General features: G+C 38.4%; 1 protein-coding gene across 1 annotated transcript; it reads left to right on the forward strand.

The window, feature by feature from the left end:
• Positions 1-4276: 4276 nt before the first annotated feature.
• LOC120492702 (adhesion G protein-coupled receptor G2) lies at positions 4277-13889 on the forward strand. The gene is made up of 13 exons (XM_039690933.2): positions 4277-4368; positions 4578-4669; positions 5324-5408; positions 5508-5643; positions 5857-5967; positions 6073-6192; positions 6284-6317; positions 6784-6881; positions 6962-7080; positions 8678-8946; positions 9989-10094; positions 10215-10492; positions 12295-13889. Exons 2-13 carry the CDS (start codon positions 4588-4590, stop codon positions 12405-12407), a joined length of 1551 nt encoding a protein of 516 aa, XP_039546867.2. The 5' UTR covers positions 4277-4368; positions 4578-4587; the 3' UTR covers positions 12408-13889.
• Positions 13890-20545: the final 6656 nt, after the last annotated feature.

The raw sequence follows: 20545 nt of genomic DNA on the forward strand, positions 1-20545 counted from the left end.
CTAGCAATTCTAAGGGGGGAAAAAATCTGAATTGCAAGATATAAACTCATGACAGAATAGTACGGAGCCCCTTAAGGGACATGGTGATGGAAAAAACATTTGAGATGGAGGAAAAATTATCTGTCAATGCTTCTGCGTTCTCTCGCACATTTTGCGTTCACTTGCTTTTGAGCTCTTTGTGAGCAAACGCAGAGTTTCCCAGGAACACAAACGTTTTGCGAGCGAACGCAAAGTTTCTCGAGGGAAGGCAAAGGTTTTGGAAGCCAACGCAAAGTTTCGGAACACAAACGTTTTGAGCGAACGCAAAGTTTCTTGGGGGAAGGCAAAGGTTTTGGAAGCGAACAGAAACGTTTTGCAAGCGAACGCAAAGTATCTCGGAGAACTCAAACGTTTTACGAGCTAAAGCAAAGTATCTCGGAGAACTCAAACGTTTTACAAGCGAACGCAAAGTATCTCGTAGAACTCAAACGTTTTACGAGCTAAAGCAAAGTATCTCGGAGAACTCAAACGTTTTACAAGCTAATGCAAAGTATCTTGGAGAACTCAAACGTTTAACAAGCGAACGCAAAGTATCTCGGAGAACACAAACCTTTAACAAGCGAACGCAAAGTATCTTGGAGAACTCCAACCTTTAACAAGCGAACGCAAAGTTTCTCGGAGAACTCAAACGTTTTACGAGCGAACGTAAAGTATCTCGGAGAACTCAAACGTTTTACGAGCGAACGTAAAGTATCTCGGAGAACTCAAACGTTTTACGAGCGAACGCAAAGTATCTCGGAGAACTCAAACGTTTAACAAGCGAACGCAAAGTTTCTCGGAGAACTCAAACATTTAGCAAGCGAATGCAAAGTATCTTGGAGAGCGAACGCAACGTATCTCGGGGAACTCAAACGTTTTGCAAGCGAACGCAAAGTTTCTTGGAGAACTCAAACATTTTACGAGCGAACGCAAAGTTTCAAGTAGTTTTCAATGGGAGCAAAGCAAAGATGAAAACAACAAGCACAATAACAGAACATAATAATTTAAAACAAGGGTTAGAGCAAATACTTTACTTTGTGAAGAAACAATGCAGAAACAAACTATCTGTGAAATTAGATACTAGTAACACTTCCGCGAATATTTGTATCATAGCAAGCAAAGCGTCTCAACTGAAAAAAACAAACAAACAAACAAACAAAAAATGCTGCACTGCCAAAACGCTCTCAAGCCCCCACAGCTCGGTGTTTTCAGCTGGATAAAACCGCCTTGATGGACATTCAAGAGAGAAAAAAATCACTGCCTATTATCCTTTTTTTAATTCTGTCGCGAAAACAAGCATACAGAGTTGTCACTTTAGAGACGGGTCTCCAATCCTGGTCCACTGTCCTGCAGAGTTTAGCTTCAACCCCGATTAAATAAACCTAAACCAGTTAATAATTGGTCTTAAATCCAAGTTTACACATCAAAGGTGGCACAGAAGCTCTTCAGAAGTGGTATTTATGTGTCTTTACACAGACTGTTTAACATTGCTCAGAGGAGACATAAATGTATTTACACATCAGTTTCAACTAGTTTTGTTATAAAAAACGATCCTAGTTAATACTGACCAGATAGGGGCTGAGGTGGGTCAGAGCAGGCATACTTTACTCTGGATTTTATGCTGCATTACTTTTTACACAGGATTTTAAGCAGGTGTAAAGATGCCTTTTAGACATATCAGATGCTTCGGCTGCATTCACAATTGCATACCTCCCTACATAGTTGAAAATAAGTATGAATTCAAAGTGTAGGCAAAAAATATCCAGATGATTAACTACAGTATTTGGCGTGATTATGAAGTGTGTATCCGATGGACACTTTACTATCCCATGAGGCCACGGGAGAGGATTTGTGAATGGTGGTGAAGCGACGCGACAGGTGCTGCACGTGATAAGGGCAACATGGCGAATATAGATTGCATTCATACTAGAACATACTTTTTAGCATTTGCGTTAGTGAAGTAATTACTTATTTAAAATAAGTATGAACTCGAAAGTATGCGATTTCGGACTCAGCCTTCCAGGAATCCCTGCTTTAGAGTTTCTTGCATGGCCAGACTTTATGAATTATGCTCTGGACAATTTCAGACAGTTACACTATTTTAATTTTAGATTGGTTGTTAACACAATGGAAACAAATGAACAGGATGCCAGTAGCGTGTGTTGAATTCACTCACATTCAAGAACAGCCCTGTGTGACTCAGAGAATCTCTGTGACAGAATCAGAGAGAGTGGATTGTGTAAATTGATAAACCGACTGTCAGATAATGGGACAGCGCCCTCTACAGGACACATGTTGTGTTGCAAGATTTTAAAGTAGTGCATCCCGAGGCTTAGAATAAATCATTTCATTATACTTTTGGAAAAAACACACTCGAGAAGCAATGACGGGCTTTGAATATTAGCCTATATGAGCTCTGAAAACAGAGAGCTATAGACAAGTAGGCCTACTTGGTTAAATACAATTAAAAGAAAAACACTATGAAAGAATGTAAAATTGATTTAGTGATGTGATCTCTCTATTGGGATATTCATGATACAGGAAGACATTTATATAATAATCAAAGACATGATGGTATTTGCAGAGAGATGGTTAAAAGTTAAGGGGTGATTACTCATTGCAGAAGGGCATAAACAGGACTCAATATGGCACTTTACATAATAGGTAAACACCCAAATATCTTGTTGTGCTTATAACTAACCAACCAGAGTCTGTCCAACATGTGATAATATAATTGAATGCATATTTAATGCTGAGACTCTTCTTTATGTGTACAGATGTGTGTATGTGACGTAATGACGCAAAGACATGCTTGAATCTCCTGTGGAAATCCACCGGTACCTTTTTTTTATATTTTTTTTTATTGCAAAATCCACCGGTACCACAGGAATTAAAAACATTATTACACATTGTGTGTAGATGTGACGTAATGACGCAAAAACCAAAGAAATCTCCCAAAGAAATCCACAACTGGAATTAAAAACATTATTACAAGCTAACTGTTTTGAATCGAGCTACGGCAAGCAGAGAGTTTTGAACACTGGCTGGTTATGTATTTGCTCAAAAATGTATTTTGGATCATTTTTAACCCCAAAAAAGCTACGGACTGCAGCTTTAACATCAGAATTGTATGAAATCTTTTGTAAATTTAGCACAAGTAGTTTGCTCTTAACTGGTTTTACTTAAATCGCCAGTCTGCATTCCTGAGAATCGTGTACTTGTCATTATTCGGGCGGCTGTCTCTAAAAAGCTCAGTCTGTTTGATCATTTGATCGGTCTTGTGTTTTACACAGGTGTATTAAAGGACTGCGGCGAATGTCGGAGATAAGAGAATAGTTGTGTGTGCTGAGAGCTGTCAGATAGAGTGCTTCCTAACATCTGTCAACACACAAATTAAAGCCCTTTTCAAATCCACACAGAAATGATAGTATAGACCCGCCTAAAGAAGAGCTAGTGGTCCGATCAACTTTACAAATACTCAAACGGTAGATTAGCAGATCACATAGCAGGGCCTTTAATCTATAGTTTATCTTGAAAAACTTATATTAAAAATAATTTGTGCCCTAGCTTGTTGGAAATTGATGGCTGCATGGATTTTTTTTTAATTTTTTTTTTAAATGCCACACAATTTTTTTTTTGTACCAATCTCATTTAGGCCTACTTGTTAACATAATTCATTGCTAAGCATGAAAAACTTCGATGTTTGTTTTTTTGTTTGTTTGTTTGTTTTCAAAGCTATGTAATAATCCAGTTTTCCTCATAGTCAAATGTTTTTTCCATGACTGACCTCATTTATTCAAATCAAGTCTTCAGAAGAAAGTTCTTTTAATATTTTTCTAGAGAAATAAAATCGTATTTTTAACATGATATGAATATCATTATAACACCATGGAGATTTTTGTAAGTATAAAGTTGTATTTGAACCAACAGTATTTATATTGATGTAAATTAATAACCTCACATGGTAACTATGAAAATGTGTACAGTATTACAATATGATGAGTAAATTACAGTTAACCCTTAAGAAACGATAGTAGCTTGTATTGCTGAGGATTTGGTCATATCATATATCACATCATGCCAATGAATGCCATTTCTATAAAACAGACAACAGCCTTTTTTTTGCTATTCTTGCATTTTTGTTTTCTTCATAGCCTGTGTGTGCATGTGTACAGTATGTATGTTAATGGTATTGCTGAAAGCTAAATGTGATGACAAGGATGTCTTTGTGCTCTGTCATTAGTGGAGCTCACTGAGTTTGACTGAAGCCACAACATTTGAGTTTTGCTCTTCACTTCTGCAAACTTTCCACAGTGAACACAACTTCGGCCTATGACTAAAAACAGTAAGGTACGAAAAGAAAGATTGCATGTATTTAAACTGAAATGTTTGGATTATACATATGTTAGGCCTATTTAGTCTGTGTTTATTTATTGATTATTAAGTTTTTATAAACCATTTTAACAATGAAAAGATTAACCTTTTTTATTGTGGTTATTACATTTACTTTAATCGATTTGTCTTTTTGTATTTGATTTAATGTATGTCTATATCCACAGAGTTGCAGATATGAAACTCCTGCTACTTCTGATCATGATCTGTGGATTGGTAAAAAATAAAGCTTCAGTACAACCAGAAAGGCGCGACTCCTGTAAGTTACTCATCCTGAAATCACACAGTATTTCATTATCATTAGTCTTGGACTCCAGATCTCATTGAGATCTCAGTGTGATATTGCTTTGGTACATTACCTTTAGAAAATGTATTTGCATAAAGTCTGCACATTCATAATCCAATACAATTTAACAACTTGTATAAAATTGTTTAATTTTTTTGGAAAAAGTATGCTCACCTAGTCTGCCTTTATTTGATAAAAATATAATTTATTCTTGTGATCAAAGCTGAATTTTCAGCATCATTTCTCCAGTGTTCAGTGTCACATGATCCTTCAGAAATCACTCTAATATGATGATGTGCTGCTCAATAAACATTTATAACAGACTGATAAAAAAGGAACATAATTTTCCTATGAACTCCATACATTTTAAATGATTATACTATTTTATAATATTATGTTTGTACTGTATTTTTGATCAAATAAAGGCAAAACTTCTTTCAAAAAACATTTAAAACATATTCCAGATTATTCCAAGTTCATTATAGTTGAGCTAATCAGTTTTCATTTATATTTTTCCTTGTAAAACTAGGGAAAAAGAGATAAAATAAGAACTTGAAGCAAAACCAAGTGTGGAAAAGAAGTTGAAAAGTGTCTTGTTATAATAAATTTTCCCTTAATCTATTTTAGTGCCAAATACAGCATCATATGTTACCAAACAGAAGTGTGCTAAAGAACAACCAAAGACAACTGAAAAAACCCACGCTAATACACGGTATAAATCACTCTTTTTTAATTAATTTTTTACAATATTTGTATTATATTAATCTTGTGTTCATTTGGTTGTATCCTTGTTGATGGCATCATTGTGTAGAGAGCGAGAAGTTATACAGAGTGTTATAAATACGACGGAGGAATCGCAGACCTACAATTTTCCAAATTTCATTATTGCCGTGATTATGGTGAACAACATCAAGACATCCGGCTGTCTATCAATCACGGCTCCAAGTGTAAGACTCTTTACCCAAAGGTCTAAACCTTAGATTACATTATTTGTTAAAGTCTTTAAGATGACTCTGAGAATAGGTTGCAGCTTAATTTTTTTTGACAATTTGAAAAGGTTACATAAAAATAAATGTGTATGTTTAAATCATGACTTTTATAGGCTAAGTGTTAACAATACAGTGAATTACTTCATTAATTCCTTTTTAATTTTATTTAAGTTGCTCGAAGAAGCTCTAAAAATAGACACACGGATCCCAATGGAGGCTTTCGAGCGTGCCACCCAGATGAAAGTTGGAGTAGTTGTCTATGATTCAAATCAGCAGTTTAATGTAATGTTTTTCATTTGTTCTTTCTGTTTTATAAGACTCTTAAACCTGTTCTTTAGCCCTTCACTCTTTATAATACCACCTGCCTGTCTATGGTTGTCTTCACAGAACCATGATGCTATAGTGTCCAAAGTCATACGGATTGAAATTCCTGGACCGGACATTGTGAATTTGACCAATCCACTTATAATACATTTCCCATTCAGTAATTTCACAAATCACACAAACGTAAGCGTACCATTTCAAATCTTCTCCTAATGCTCCAAAATATTATTAATTTGTTTATTATCTTCTTTTTTGTGTGTGTTGATATTCATAGGGAAACTATTCTTGTCAATACTATGATGAACAAGGTGAGTGAGAACTGAAGGGATTATTCACTCAAAAATGAAACAAACTGTCATCATTAACAACCCCTCAAACCAGGTGCTGCTCCCCCCCCCCCCCTTTCCATTGAACACAAACAAATTATCATCACGCTTCCTCTTTAACTTTAAAACAGGAATAAACTTTGAGAAAACTTCCCTCACAGTCACGCCTAATTATTTTTCAATTACTTTTTTTTGTATTTCTCTTTTTATGACAGACCGCACTGAAGCCCACTCGAAACCTACAAAAAAATTAGAAAGATTATGAACGATTAATTGGAACACATGAGTGTTTGTAAATAGTGACATTTTTGTTGTTGGTGTTGTTGTTTTGGGGTGAATTATCCCTTTAAAAATAGTGCTAAACTGACATATAAGCATTATTACATACATAATTTAAATTCTTAATTTGTTTGTGCTAAAATCCATTTAATTCTCATGGAATATGCAGGAAACTACACCTGGAAAACGGATGGCTGTAACACCACTCCGCTCCATGATGTTGTGAAGTGCTCCTGTAATCACATGACTGCTTTTGCTGTGCTTCTAGTGAGTGCTGAGCCACTACAGTAATCATGCTGTGCTGATATTATTTTAATAAAATGTTTTCCCTCCTTCTCTCTGAATAGGTTGAGGTGAACAATATTGATGAACGCCAGTGGGAAATCTTGTCGTACATCAGCTACATAGGCTGCAGTCTGTCTGCGATCTTTTCTGCTTTCTGTGTCTTGTCGTTCATTTTCAACAGGTGCTGTTCTGTTTTCATATAAATACATAAATAATCTGTGCTTTGATTCACATTATTATTTACACTAATACCAAGATTATGCATATAAACCCATCAAATATCAAATATATATCAAAATCGTCTTCCATTGCGATTTCCTTTAGATCTAGTTTAGAAAGGTAACACTTACGAAATCTTTGTGTAAACAATGAGTGACGTACACGGGCGAGAGATCACTTCTGGCGCTTGCGGAAGCGCCGGAAGTGATCTTTAGATTCAGTCTTGATTTTTAGATTCAGTGCCTAAGATTCTCCAGCAGGGACTGGTAGTTGGTATTGAAATCCCCATTGTGTCAGCTGACGCAGCGTTAGGGAACCATGGTTACATGCGTAACCTGAGATACTCCATTTTGAGGACAGCAGGCAATACTACTATTCGTGTCTCACTCCTTCATTGTTCGCCCACTTCAGTACTGGCAGTTCAAAGGTTAACGAGGCACTGCATCAAGGCATTTCCATAGCGTCAACACCAGGAGGCAGCGTTTCGTTCCAATTTACATACGTAACCTTGATGTTTTTGCTGCTTCGTTTTTTGTGTAAACCGTAAAACATTTTGTTTTAGGATTCTTTGATGAATATAAAGTTAAAAAAGCATTTATTTTAAATAGAATTTTATAATGAATTTTATTATGAATGTCCTTACTGTCACTTTTGATTAATTTAATGTGTTCTTGCTGAACAAAAGTATTTTTTTTACTTCAACCAAACTTTTCAGCCTTGATGCATGGAAGAGGATAAAAAAACAAAACTATCTTGAGATTAAAGTCATTATTTTATTTTATTTTTTATTTAACCTTTATTTAACCAGGTGAGCACATTGAGAACACATTCTCATTTACAATGGCGACCTGGCCTTGCATTTAATTTGCATTATAATGCAAATTAAACGTTATATTTCAAGAAAAAAAGTCGAAATACATTCTTGAGAATAAACTCATTAAATTTCGAGAATGAAGTTGTGTTTACGATCTTCTCACGATTATTTCGACTTTATTCTCGAAATTTTATGAGTTTATTCTCAAAATTGTATTTCGACTTTTTTCTCTAAATTCTCACATCATAATGACTTTAATCTCAAGATTTAAAAAAATTTTTTTTTTTTAAGTATTTGAATATTACAAAAATCTTACATATCGTACCTTTAAGTGTAGGCTACTCCTTCATACTTCATTATTTCAAAATGGAAATGTTGAATTTTTTTATTAACATTAATTATTTAATTTTATTTTATTAACATTAATTATTTTTATCAAGATTTTTTTTTTTTTTTTTAAATAAGTATTTGAATTTTACAAAAATCTTACATATCGTACCTTTAAGTGTAGGCTACCCCTTCATACTTCATTATTTCAAAATGGAAATGTTGAATTTGTTTTTATTAACATTAATTATTTAATTTAATTTTATTAATTATTTTTATTTACATTTTCGAGATTATTTGTTTAATATTGCTTGGCCCTAATCTTCTTCCGTATTGACGAGCACAAGAGACTTCATTCAAAAATAATATAACATAATTATGCCAAACTTTTGACCAGTAGTGCACGTATGTTTCTCAGGAACGCAAGGGCAGAAGTGTCCAGCAGCATCCATGTGTCTCTGAGTGGCGCTCTGTTTCTCCTCAACATCAGCTTCATGCTCAGCGAATGGACTGCCACACTGGGAAAGGAAAAACTCTGTGTGTTTATCGGTGTGATGATACACTACAGCCTGCTGTCTTGTTTCACATGGATGGCTGTTGAAGCCTTGCACCTCTACCTTCTTCTCATCAGAGTGTTTAACATTTACATCAAAAACTACATGGCCAAGTTGTCCATGATTGGATGGGGTGAGTAAGACAAAATACAATAACACAGCAGCCAAAGTCTCATAGGACATCAGTAACAGAGAATTGTATTACATAATAATAAACATTAACATATTAATTGGATGGAAGATTCATAGTTTTGCTTTTGGAATAAGTTATAAAAGCGAATTCGAAAAGTTATTAAATTGTAATATGTACTGCAGTACATTTTTATATAACTGTAAAGTTGTGTTAAATGTTGTGTAGCAATAACCAAATGACACCCAACTTCACCTCTCTGGTTGTAATAGGTAGAGCTTGACTGAGTTATGTTTAGGGTTAGGGTGTGGCTTGACCTTCAAGCTCCACCCATTTCATCTAGAGAGGAGGAGCTGGACGTCAAGCTCCACCCACTGGCTCTGCAGTGAGCAACTTCTCAAAAAGTGAGATTTTGTTTGGGTGCAGAACCAAACTTTTCCACTAGATGACCTCCAGTCTCCATTGGTGGTCCATATACGGACAAACCTATTTTCCTATGATTTGAGACGTTCTTTGGTACACATGTTCCTTTATGTAGCGTTTCTTTTTACAATTTTTAGAGACAAAATTAAAATAGATGTTATCTTTTGAGCTGAGGTTTACACTTTGCATGATTTTTACATGTGCATCATTATTTTATAATAATGTTTTGAACTCTGTACTCGTCACAAATGTCTGTCTAATGAAATTCACCAAATTTGAAAAATGCACGCTTTCCAATGGCATACAGTTTGTTACGGTTAGTAAGGTTTATGACCATTTACAGGTTAAGTAGTTCAGCACAAAAAAAACATATGATGTTAAGCTGTGTATTAAGATCTAGTATCAGTTAGTCAAGGTTCAGACATTACTTTTCGAAATTAAATTAGGCCAATCTACATTTTTATGTAACTGATTTCAATATTAAAGAAAAAAAAATGTATGTAACTTGTAAGACTACTTTTAGCAGTTTATGCTACCAGTCCCAGGACAATAATACAAGAAACATAAAAAATAATAATGATAATGAAGTGTGGCTCATCCTGCAATCTTTTCCTCTTTACAGGAATCCCTGCAGTTGTTGTTGGAAGTTTGCTTACAATTCAATTCACTCATCCTCTTTATGGCACCACAAATGTGACATTATCAAATTCAAATGCAACAAATGCAGTGTAAGTCATCGGTTAATAACTTATTTTTTTTTTTCATTTTTAGTTTGTTTTGGTTCTTTTGTTGTTGTTGTTGTTGTTGCTCTTTTTTAACTTTAGCATTGTTTATTGTATGCTGTACAGTTGCTGGATCAAAGACCCTATCGTCCTGTATGGCGTGAACCTTTCCTACTTCACCGTCATATTCATTTTCAACTTGTTAGTTCTTCTCAAAGTGTCCAGACAGATCTTTAAGCTAAAGCAAGTGGAGAAAAACAATCATAAAATACCAGTGAAGGACGCGGGAACAGTGCTGGGCCTCATGTGTCTGCTGGGAACAACATGGGGTTTGGTGTTTTTTGGCTTTGGATATACCAACTACGTTGTACTCTACCTGTTCTGCATTTCAAATACAACGCAAGGTAGGTTTACTCTTAAAGGGACAGTTCACCCCAAAATGAAAATTCTGTCAGTAATTACTACAACATGCCCTCATGTTGTTCCAACTCCGTAAGACTTTCGTTCCTCATCGATGTCTTTAAAGGGATGCTCCACTTTTTTTGGAAATAGGCTTATTTTACCACTCCCCCAGAATTAAACAGTTGGGTTTTACCGTTTTCAAATGTATTCAGCTGATTTTCTGATATTTAGAACGAAAAATATCAGTAAACAGACAGTTTCTGGTCTCATTGACTTCCATAGTAGGAAAAATATATATACGGTCATGGTTACTGATATTCTTCTAAATATCAGAAAATCGGCTGAATGGATTCGAAAATGGTAAAACTCAACTTTTTAACTCTGGGGGAGTTGTAAAATGAGCCTATTCCCCAAAAAAGTGGAGTATCCCTTTAACTTTTCTCGGCTGGCAAGTTTCGATCCCTTAAAGGGAAAGTTCACTTTGAAATTAATTTTTGGTATGTTTTATCTTACCTCAAGGGCATCCAAGACAAAGGTGTCTTTGTTTCCACAGTAGTTTCAATTTTGATATTTTTAGGTCAAACCGTTAGGGTTAGTGACTCGTAAATGTAAGTACACATTGATGGCCTATGACACGAAACGAGCGGTTTGTGTGAGAAAACGGACAGTATTTATATCGTTTTTACCTCTTGAAACCACCAAATGATCTGAAGGCTCGGTCTGCACAAGCGCCGGAAGAGGTAAAAACGATATAAATACTGTTCGTTTTCTCATACAAACCGCTCGTTTCATGTCTTAGGCCATCAGTGTGTACTTACATTTACGAGTCATTAAATCATGTTTAATTTGGACTTCTCTGTGCATGCTCTTGGAGGTGGTGACCATAGACCTGCATTATATGACTGACAGACAAGAATGGTTTGACCTAAGAATATCAAAATTGAAACTACTGCGGAAACAAAGACACCTACATCTTGGATGTCCTTGAGGTAAGATAAAACATACCAAAAATTTATTTCAAAGTGAACTATCACTTTAATAAGCCTGTGAATGAGTGATCCAGCTCTCAGATTTAATCAAAAATATCTCAATTTGTGTCCCGAAAATGAACAAAAGTCTTACGGGGTTGGAACAACATCATTCAGGAGAGTCATTACTGACAGAATTTTCATTTTGGGGTGAACTAACCCTTTAATCATAAGCTTTGGCTTTCCATTCGCCTATTTTTTTTGGATAGAAAGACCAAGATGTGCATAAATTCTAAAAATGTGCATTAAAAAAACATATAAATGTGCATAAAAAACATATGCACTAAAAAGAACATATGCACAAAAAGAAGACATGCGCATAAGTATATGGATAGACATTTACTAAAGAAATCCCTTGATGTGCAACATAATAACATAGTAACATAATAATGTGACTTTGCCTCAACAGAGGATGTGATTGGATAACTGGACTAACCAGTGGACAAATCGTATCGCGTTTGTTGCGCTCTGAGGCGCAAGTCATTTACATATCCGAAAAAAGAGCCACAGTGGCTTCCCGAAAAACAGCAACTTCCATTTTTATGACAGATATTTTGCGCCAGTTTCCTTAGGAAGTGACGATTTTGTTCTCTTGAACACATGGAATGGAAACGGGGCTCATATTCACAAATATTTTATGTGATTTTTCAATTTTGTGCGCAAGTTTGAATGGAAATATAGCTATAGAACCATAGAGGAGGTAAAAAGAGATGTCTTATTGTTGTACAAATGCAGTACATTTACTATAACTTTATTTTTTATTTATTTTTTGGCAGGGGCTTCTATCTTTCTGTGGATGTGCCTGACAATGACAAGACGAGACAAACAGAAAGCAGCTCTTACCAAGTCTTTATCCACTTTGGACACCATTGAGAAACAGAAGGAATAGCCCATGCCTAACATTTACCAGATTGCCTTCCTACAACCAAAATGCATCATCTCAATAAGTTTTTTGAAACCTTTTTTTAAAAGTTATCTCTCTTTTTTATACATTTGGTGCCACTAGAGGCACACAATCCTACACTCAGTGAACTATTTCTATGGGATAACCATTTCTAGTGGTGTTTGAAACCATAGTGGACATTATCGAGTACGCTCATTTAATCCAATAATGCACCACATATATACACTCAATGGCTAGAATACCCATAATGTGCTGTGAAGGCCCTAATATACTTCAAGTGAAATCAAATAATGTGTATAATTGTGTAATAAGTGGGTGTGGCTCTGAGCCTTCTCATCCATTCACTCACTTGGTCCATCTAGGCAAAGAAGACAACACTAGTTGTAGGTAATAGGTAATTCAACTGATTATAATTGAAATTCTGATTCTAGAAATAAAGATAATATTCGATTAAATTTGCTCAGCTCAGCCATTTCGAACTTCTTTTCCCTCCCTTTTTAAAAAAATAGACAATAGTGTTTTGTTTACATCACAGTTCGCCAGAGCCGTTGAGATCGGTAAAGCTGCAGTTTATTCCTAATATCTAACAGTTTCTCCTCCTAATCTCCTCCATATCGCTTTAAAGACACAACTTCATTATCTATTTATAATGTAGGGGACGGGATGCTTTGGATTCTAGAGGATGTGAGTGATGTCATCTAAATCATTGATTCATATTGGCTGAAGTGAGAGACTGTGGGCGGGGCCTATAGTGCAATGATGTTTAACTATTCGTCGATGTCTTACTCCGGAGGCAGTCATATTCAAATCTATTTGCCCATGTGACGTCACAGATCCACAATATCAAAATGCTGGATTAAAAAAAATGCTTAGTTTATAATGACGTTTTAAGCTCTGAAAATGGTACAAAGACCTCTTATATGTCAAAAGATCACGGCAAATATGATTTCTCTTGTCATCACCCCTTGAATTGTTGTTTTATCTCTTTATTTTACCATGTGAACCTTTTATAGTTATAGTTTTAGTTTAAATTAGTTATATAAAGTATTTTATCATATTGATATTGTCAATATTGTTTGTACAATTGTATAGTGTGGATGAGAGTATAGGAGGCGAATCAGATTAAAAAGGACACTTTTTCCCTATCATCTCAATAGCAAAAAGTGTCCCAAATCAACCTGAATTTATATGTATAAGAATAAAGAAATCGAACTATGGGTTGGGAACTATGCTTTTTATAACAGCAAACAAGAAATTACTTTTTGAACTTCTTGAAGAAATTAATCTTGTACTTTAGAGAAGTTTCGGTATTTACTTTATGGATGTGGGTGAGTGTTTCCTTTGCACTGATCATAGTAAATTAAGCTAATTTATTTTTCCTATACTGTAATTTATTGCAACTGCATATTTCATTGATTTGTAATAATAATACTACAAATGTAAATGCTCCGTTTTACAGTCACATAATAAAACTACAAGTCTAAAAAAGTTCATCTGTAGGATTATTGAGTCCATTACCAATGCAAAAATACTGACTGTACATTTTAACTACAATGCATACAATTAACTACAACATTGTGTTCATATCCCAAATGTTGTTATGTTGCAGCCCTATATGCTAAAATAATTTTAGTATTTTTTTTGTTTTAATACAATCCATACCATATTATGGGGAATGGAGAGTAGATTAATGTTGAGAAAACAAATTAAAGCAGTATAGCAACTATACAGTACATGATGTTAGCCAGTAAAAGGCTTGATTTCCAGACATTTGCATTTCAGGAAAAACAAACAGCCCCATCATAAATTTAAATGCCAAAACACCAACATGACAAAGAGGGTGTTCTATTTCCTCATTAAAGATGTTACAAATAATGCAAATATTATTTTTCTGTAATTATGGTGCAGATCATCATATCATGACTTGGCTCAGTAGCAAGTAGACGGTGCAACCCTTTTTAGTGCAGTTTAGTTGCAGAGTACACTAGCTGACATATCATCCATTTTCATCAGCCAAATCACCCAAGTACAATCAGCGAACTTAATTTGAGAATAGACCTATGCCTTACCAAAGTTCAACGCAAAACGATGCAAAATTGAGCGAATTATTGACGCAAAGACAAAAAAAGACAATTCCCACTCAGTTTGAAATAAAATTGAAAAAGATTACTAGGAATTCAAGAATATTTTCAAAAAAAGATAACTACGAGCCGAAAAGTGCACAAAAATACAGTGCATGTTAACACAAAAAAGACAGGAAACGTTTTCTTAAAGGGACAGTTCACACAAAAATACAATGAAAAAGCTCTTTTAGTTAAAAGGTTTAAAATATTCAGATATTTCATTTGACCTATAAGTTTAGTTTCAATAGGCATTTATTTATTTATTCATTTATTTATTTGGAGCATCAGCATTTCAAAGCCTTTTACTTGCACTAATGGACTCACAGAGATTATTTTCTAAAAGTATTTTTTTTTTAATATTTATATTTTTACTTTATTTTATTAAGTTTATTTAGGTTTTTTGAGAACAAAATACATCTGGGTTGAGCCATGAGGGTGAGTAAATAATTCGAGTTTTTTATATTATGTGTGTACTATCCCTTTAAGGACTATATTCAGTGGTCCTAACCTATAGGTTTGGAGAGCGAGTACAGAAGCTGTTTTTATAACCTATGAAACCATATGAGACAATAGGCAAAGTCATTCAAATGTAGCCGTTAATAATTTGTATTGGGTAATTTTAATGTTTGTTAGTTCCTGGACTTACATTTGACTTACATGGTTTATTCAAATCATTTGTTTATGGAATTTATCTGCCTTAGGTGTTAAATGCTTTTTCAACTGGTCATCGTAACTATTATTGTAAGATTTCAGTTCAGTGGCCAAAATGCCAATGAATGATTATTGAGCATGGGAATATTGACAATATAATAGAGGAGGATCAAAATGCTTGGTCATATCTATGCTCTGTTACACATACTTCAATGCACATATTGTTAATAATGATTGCATTGTATTTCTAACTTTCTCTCCCACAAAACATATTGCATAAACCCAATGTTGGTTTGTGTTATTACATTAAATGCAATATTATTAAATGCTCTTTTTTTTTCTCGTTCCGGCCTCGCACCGTTCTCCCGCGGCCCTCACTCGTCCCGCTCGCCACAGTAAACATGACTCGTGCCGTTCTCCCGCGGCCCTCACTCGTCCCGCTCGCCACAGTAAACATGACTCGCGCCGTTCTCCCGCGGCCCTCACTCGTCCCGCTCGCCACAGTAAACATGACTCGCGCCGTTCTCCCGCGGCCCTCACTCGTCCCGCTCGCCACAGTAAACATGACTCGCGCCGTTCTCCCGCGGCCCTCACTCGTCCCGCTCGCCACAGTAAACATGACTCGTGCCGTTCTCCCGCGGCCCTCACTCGTCCCGCTCGCCACAGTAAACATGACTCGCGCCGTTCTCCCGCGGCCCTCACTCGTCCCGCTCGCCACAGTAAACATGACTCGCGCCGTTCTCCCGCGGCCCTCACTCGTCCCGCTCGCCACAGTAAACATGACTCGCGCCGTTCTCCCGCGGCCCTCACTCGTCCCGCTCGCCACAGTAAACATGACTCGCACCGTTCTCCCGCGGCCCTCACTCGTCCCGCTCGCCACAGTAAACATGACTCGCGCCGTTCTCCCGCGGCCCTCACTCGTCCCGCTCGCCACAGTAAACATGACTCGCACCGTTCTCCCGCGGCCCTCACTCGTCCCGCTCGCCACAGTAAACATGACTCGCACCGTTCTCCCGCGGCCCTCACTCGTCCCGCTCGCCACAGTAAACATGACTCGCGCCGTTCTCCCGCGGCCCTCACTCGTCCCGCTCGCCACAGTAAACATGACTCGCACCGTTCTCCCGCGGCCCTCACTCGTCCCGCTCGCCACAGTAAACATGACTCGCACCGTTCTCCCGCGGCCCTCACTCGTCCCGCTCGCCACAGTAAACATGACTCGCGCCGTTCTCCCACGGCCCTCACTCGTCCCGCTCGCCACAGTAAACATGACTCGCGCCGTTCTCCCGCGGCCCTCACTCGTCCCGCTCGCCACAGTAAACATGACTCGCGCCGTTCTCCCGCGGCCCTCACTCGTCCCGCTCGCCACAGTAAACATGATGAACGGTGACTGTAGAACTCAAAAGCCGAATCTCGGACATTTTGGGCGATCTCGAAACACATTTTCGGGCAGACTCATCACAGAGACTCACTAGTAGCCTAGACTTGTTGTTTAACTACTGCACTCTGTTACCGGTAGGCGTGGCCTCCTAGGGCAGCGAAACAAGTGCATTCTGTTTGTTGTGTCTGAGTTGTTGTCTTTCATCCACATAAGCCAGAAATACATTTTCTGGCTTTTCTCAGTCTAGAAAGCTCCAAACTCAAAAATAATTTCACATTTCGTCTACATAAATGACCCATTTTTAAAGACAAATTCATCTTTCCAGAGGTCAGTGATTCACTGTCAATGCTTCAACAAAGCACAGAAATCGTTGCAAGCTATGCGGCTCTTTCTACTTAAACGCTCCAGCTCAGCCTCAGCCGCCCCAATAGAACGCCGCCTCCTCAGCTATAGATAAGCCAGCACCTCGTGTCTCTCAGCCCCATCCTGCGGCTGACATCTTTTGTTGCTCACGGACAACTAGGTACCATCCGCAACCGCAGGGTCCTCAACCCAGGCTTGTTTTGGACCCTGAGCCTCCAAAGACCTCCTAGCAGCAGGAGGGAAGAGAGGGTCTGAGTCTCGCCACAGCCGGACCACCCTCGAAAAGCTCTCAGCTCCCTGTTGTACTTCACGCGCCCCTACAAACAAATGCTGTTTTTACAGCCACCCAAATAAACACAAAAAGAGTATGTTTCAAACACACAACACCCAGGTAACCGGTCCCCCTTCGCTAGTTGGCCCACCCCCAGTTGTCACTCTATCTCTGTATAGTCGGGCTGAGGCCCGTCTAGCCAACCCAGCAGAGTGTATGTGCACAAAACACAATACTATGGTAATAGGTCCCCCTATGCTAGGCGGTCCACCCCCAATTTTCAGTCAACGCCTAGCCACACGGGCCGGGGCCGAGGCCTGGCAAGCCATCCCCGAAGTGCCAAACTGGGTAGTTGACACTATAAAGCAAGTAACTCGCTCCAATTCGTTCACAGACCCCCACGCTTCCAGGTGGTCGTCGAGATTTCAGTGAGAAGCAGCGTGGCTCACGTCCTTCACGCCGAAATGCAAAATCTGCTGCAAAAGGGGCGATAGAGAAAGTTTCCACCGTGCTGAGCCAATCAGGGTTTTACTGTGCTACTTCCTTGTACCAAAGAAGAATGGCGGCACCAGACGCATTTTAGATCTGAGACATCTGAACAGAGACCTCATGAGTTGGCTATTCAGAATGCTAACTACCAAACAAATCCTCACGCAAGTTCACCCAGGAGATTGGCTTTCCATGGTGGATCTGAAAGATGCCTATTTTCATATTCAGACAATGCCCCATCACAGGCCATTCTTGAGATTCACCTTCGAGGGGGAAGGCTTATCAATACACAGTCCTACCGTTCGGTCTGTCTCTAGCACCCCGTACATTTACGAAGTGCATAGTGCACTCTCTCCCGAGACAACGGGGAGTGCGCATGCTTAGCTATCTCAACAACAGGCTCATCATGGCTAGGTCGAAGGAATGCCTCGGGCTCAGGATTAATTTTCCCAAGAGCAGACTGTCATCCAGCCAAAGCGTAATGTTTCTAGGCACAGTTGTTGACTCGACACGGATGAGAGCCCGGCTCATGCCAGAATGCACTCTCTCTATCCAATGGCTAGTAGCCTCCTTCAGGGCAAGTGCGTGCCGTGCACACACCTCAAGAAGTTTCAGAGGCTCTTGGGCCTAATGGCCGTGGAATCGTCAGTACTCCTTACTGGGATTTGTGCATATGGGCCCCCTACAGCACTGGCTCAAACGCTGTGTCCCAGCCCAAGCGTGACCCTCAGGACGCCTGCAAATCATGGTGAACTAGGGCTGCAGAAGAGCCCTGGCTCCCTGGAAAGCGGCGGACTGGTACCAGTCAGGGGTGACCATGGGTGTGGCCTCCAGGAGGAAGGCAATTTTCTCTCTGACTCGCCCCAACTCGTAAAAATCTGGGCTTAGGAAAGAAAATCCAGAGATTCCCACTCGTATTTGTGACATACTGACATTGTGGTGGGGTTCATGTGCCTTCAACCGTCAAGATCATAACGAGATGACTTGGACGCACCATTAACCCCGGGTAATTGTTGTTCTAAACTCCACTATTAAGCCCAGGTACAGGGACAGTTCTCCCTTTCCTGGGTTATGAAACCCTGCTCTGGAACAGGGTTAGCACCATTTTTGCAGTCCCTAACATGTACAGTGTGAATTAAAAAAATGGTTGTACTATACAGTGTTACTATACCTCTGGTTTTGATTATCTTGAGTGTGAAAAGCCCTTTATCATGGCAGAACTAGTAGCCTATGAGGTCTCAGACAGCACACACTGGCTGCCCACAGTCTGTGCACTAAATATCGAATGCTCCATTTTCGATCAAGAACAAATTTCCTCCAATTGCACATATGAACTAGTCTGAGCGTCTTCCTGTCTAAGTGGGTGTTTCCTAGCCAAAATAAGCTACAGTTCCCACGCAGCTCTAGTCTAGTCAATAGAGAGCAAAGAGACTACTGAAAAATCCCCACCAGTAATGCACAAACTAGAACCTGGTCTGGTGAAAACACAAACAAACATGAAAGACTAGCGAAAGCAGAGGAAAGTCCCATGTGCTGCACGGTGTTTTTATTTTTAATAAGTCTGTAACATCATCACAATATTTATTTCCAAATGTAGGTGCATTGGTTTTTGGTCAAGATCTTGTATTGTCAAAGCAAGAGTCCATCACTCTGTAAAGTCTCATCCAACACAATCCCAAAGACTTTCAATGACTTTAAGCTCTGGACTCAGAGGAGACAATACATGTGTGAAAATGATTCTTCATTCTTCCTCATAACCATTCTTCCACAGTTTGAGCCTGATGAATCTTGACATTGTCATCCCGAAATATAGCCATGATGCGTCTTCATACACGGATGTTTAAGAAATGAAAAGCACTCTATCAATTAGGGTTAGAAGAACTGTTGCCAAACCAGCGCAGTCTCATCCCAAGACGCCATATAACTGACGTTTTGGGACGTCTTTTGACCATACGTCAATCTCCACCTTTTTAGGGCCCCCTTTTAACGTCGGTAGATGAGGTTATCGGATCCTAACTCTACCCCAGACCTAAACCTAACCCTAAATAGGGCTGTCGCGGTTATGGAATTTCCCTTGCGGTAATGTTGAGTGGCTCAATAGCGCGATATGCGATATTAGTGCCATTTATTTATTTATTTAATTAATTTATATGTTTTTGTTGCTATATAAATAATGTTTACGATGTGGACAAAAACGAGGACATTTTCAGTAACCAATGTAACCGAAACTAAACAGCGTCTACAGTATGCGCATTGAAAGACTTTCACTCAGCGCGCACATTGTTATGACAACGGACTTTGAGCGAGTCATTGAACCGTTCATTCAACGAACACGTTTAAAAAAAGCTGATTCAACAAGATGTTAATTATTTTTAACTTTGAGATTCAACTTTTCAAGGCTCAGCTGAGCATCAATGCGTCGCATAAGCAACGCTGAAGCTGATGCTTCACTTATTAGAGACCCATTGATTCAATGCGTGACTCACTGATTTTATTTCGGCTTTCTTGTGTTGTGGGATGCTGACCAGCGCTGCTGCTGACGCGCATTTATGGGAAAATACCCGTGAAGAGAACATTAAAATGATGATGCGACAAATTTTTCGCTTCCCTTTGACACGACAGGCGCAGGTAATTGCACGCGCTCTGCCGATCTCTCTCATTCACTGTCTGTGTGAAGCCTGTAGGCTACACATCACCATGATAAACAGTCTTGTTATCGTTATGAACTTGTTTAACATTCAATACACATGCATTAAGTTCAAAACAAGAAGGGTATAGCCTTATAAAAAAAAAACGTGAATATCGCGGTTGCTGCGGTTACGTGCTATCCTCTGCGGTTGACTTGTCA

Source organism: Pimephales promelas, chromosome 1, assembly GCF_988280905.1.
Source record: "Pimephales promelas chromosome 1, fPimPro1.hap1.1, whole genome shotgun sequence".
NCBI lineage: Eukaryota > Metazoa > Chordata > Actinopteri > Cypriniformes > Leuciscidae > Pimephales > Pimephales promelas.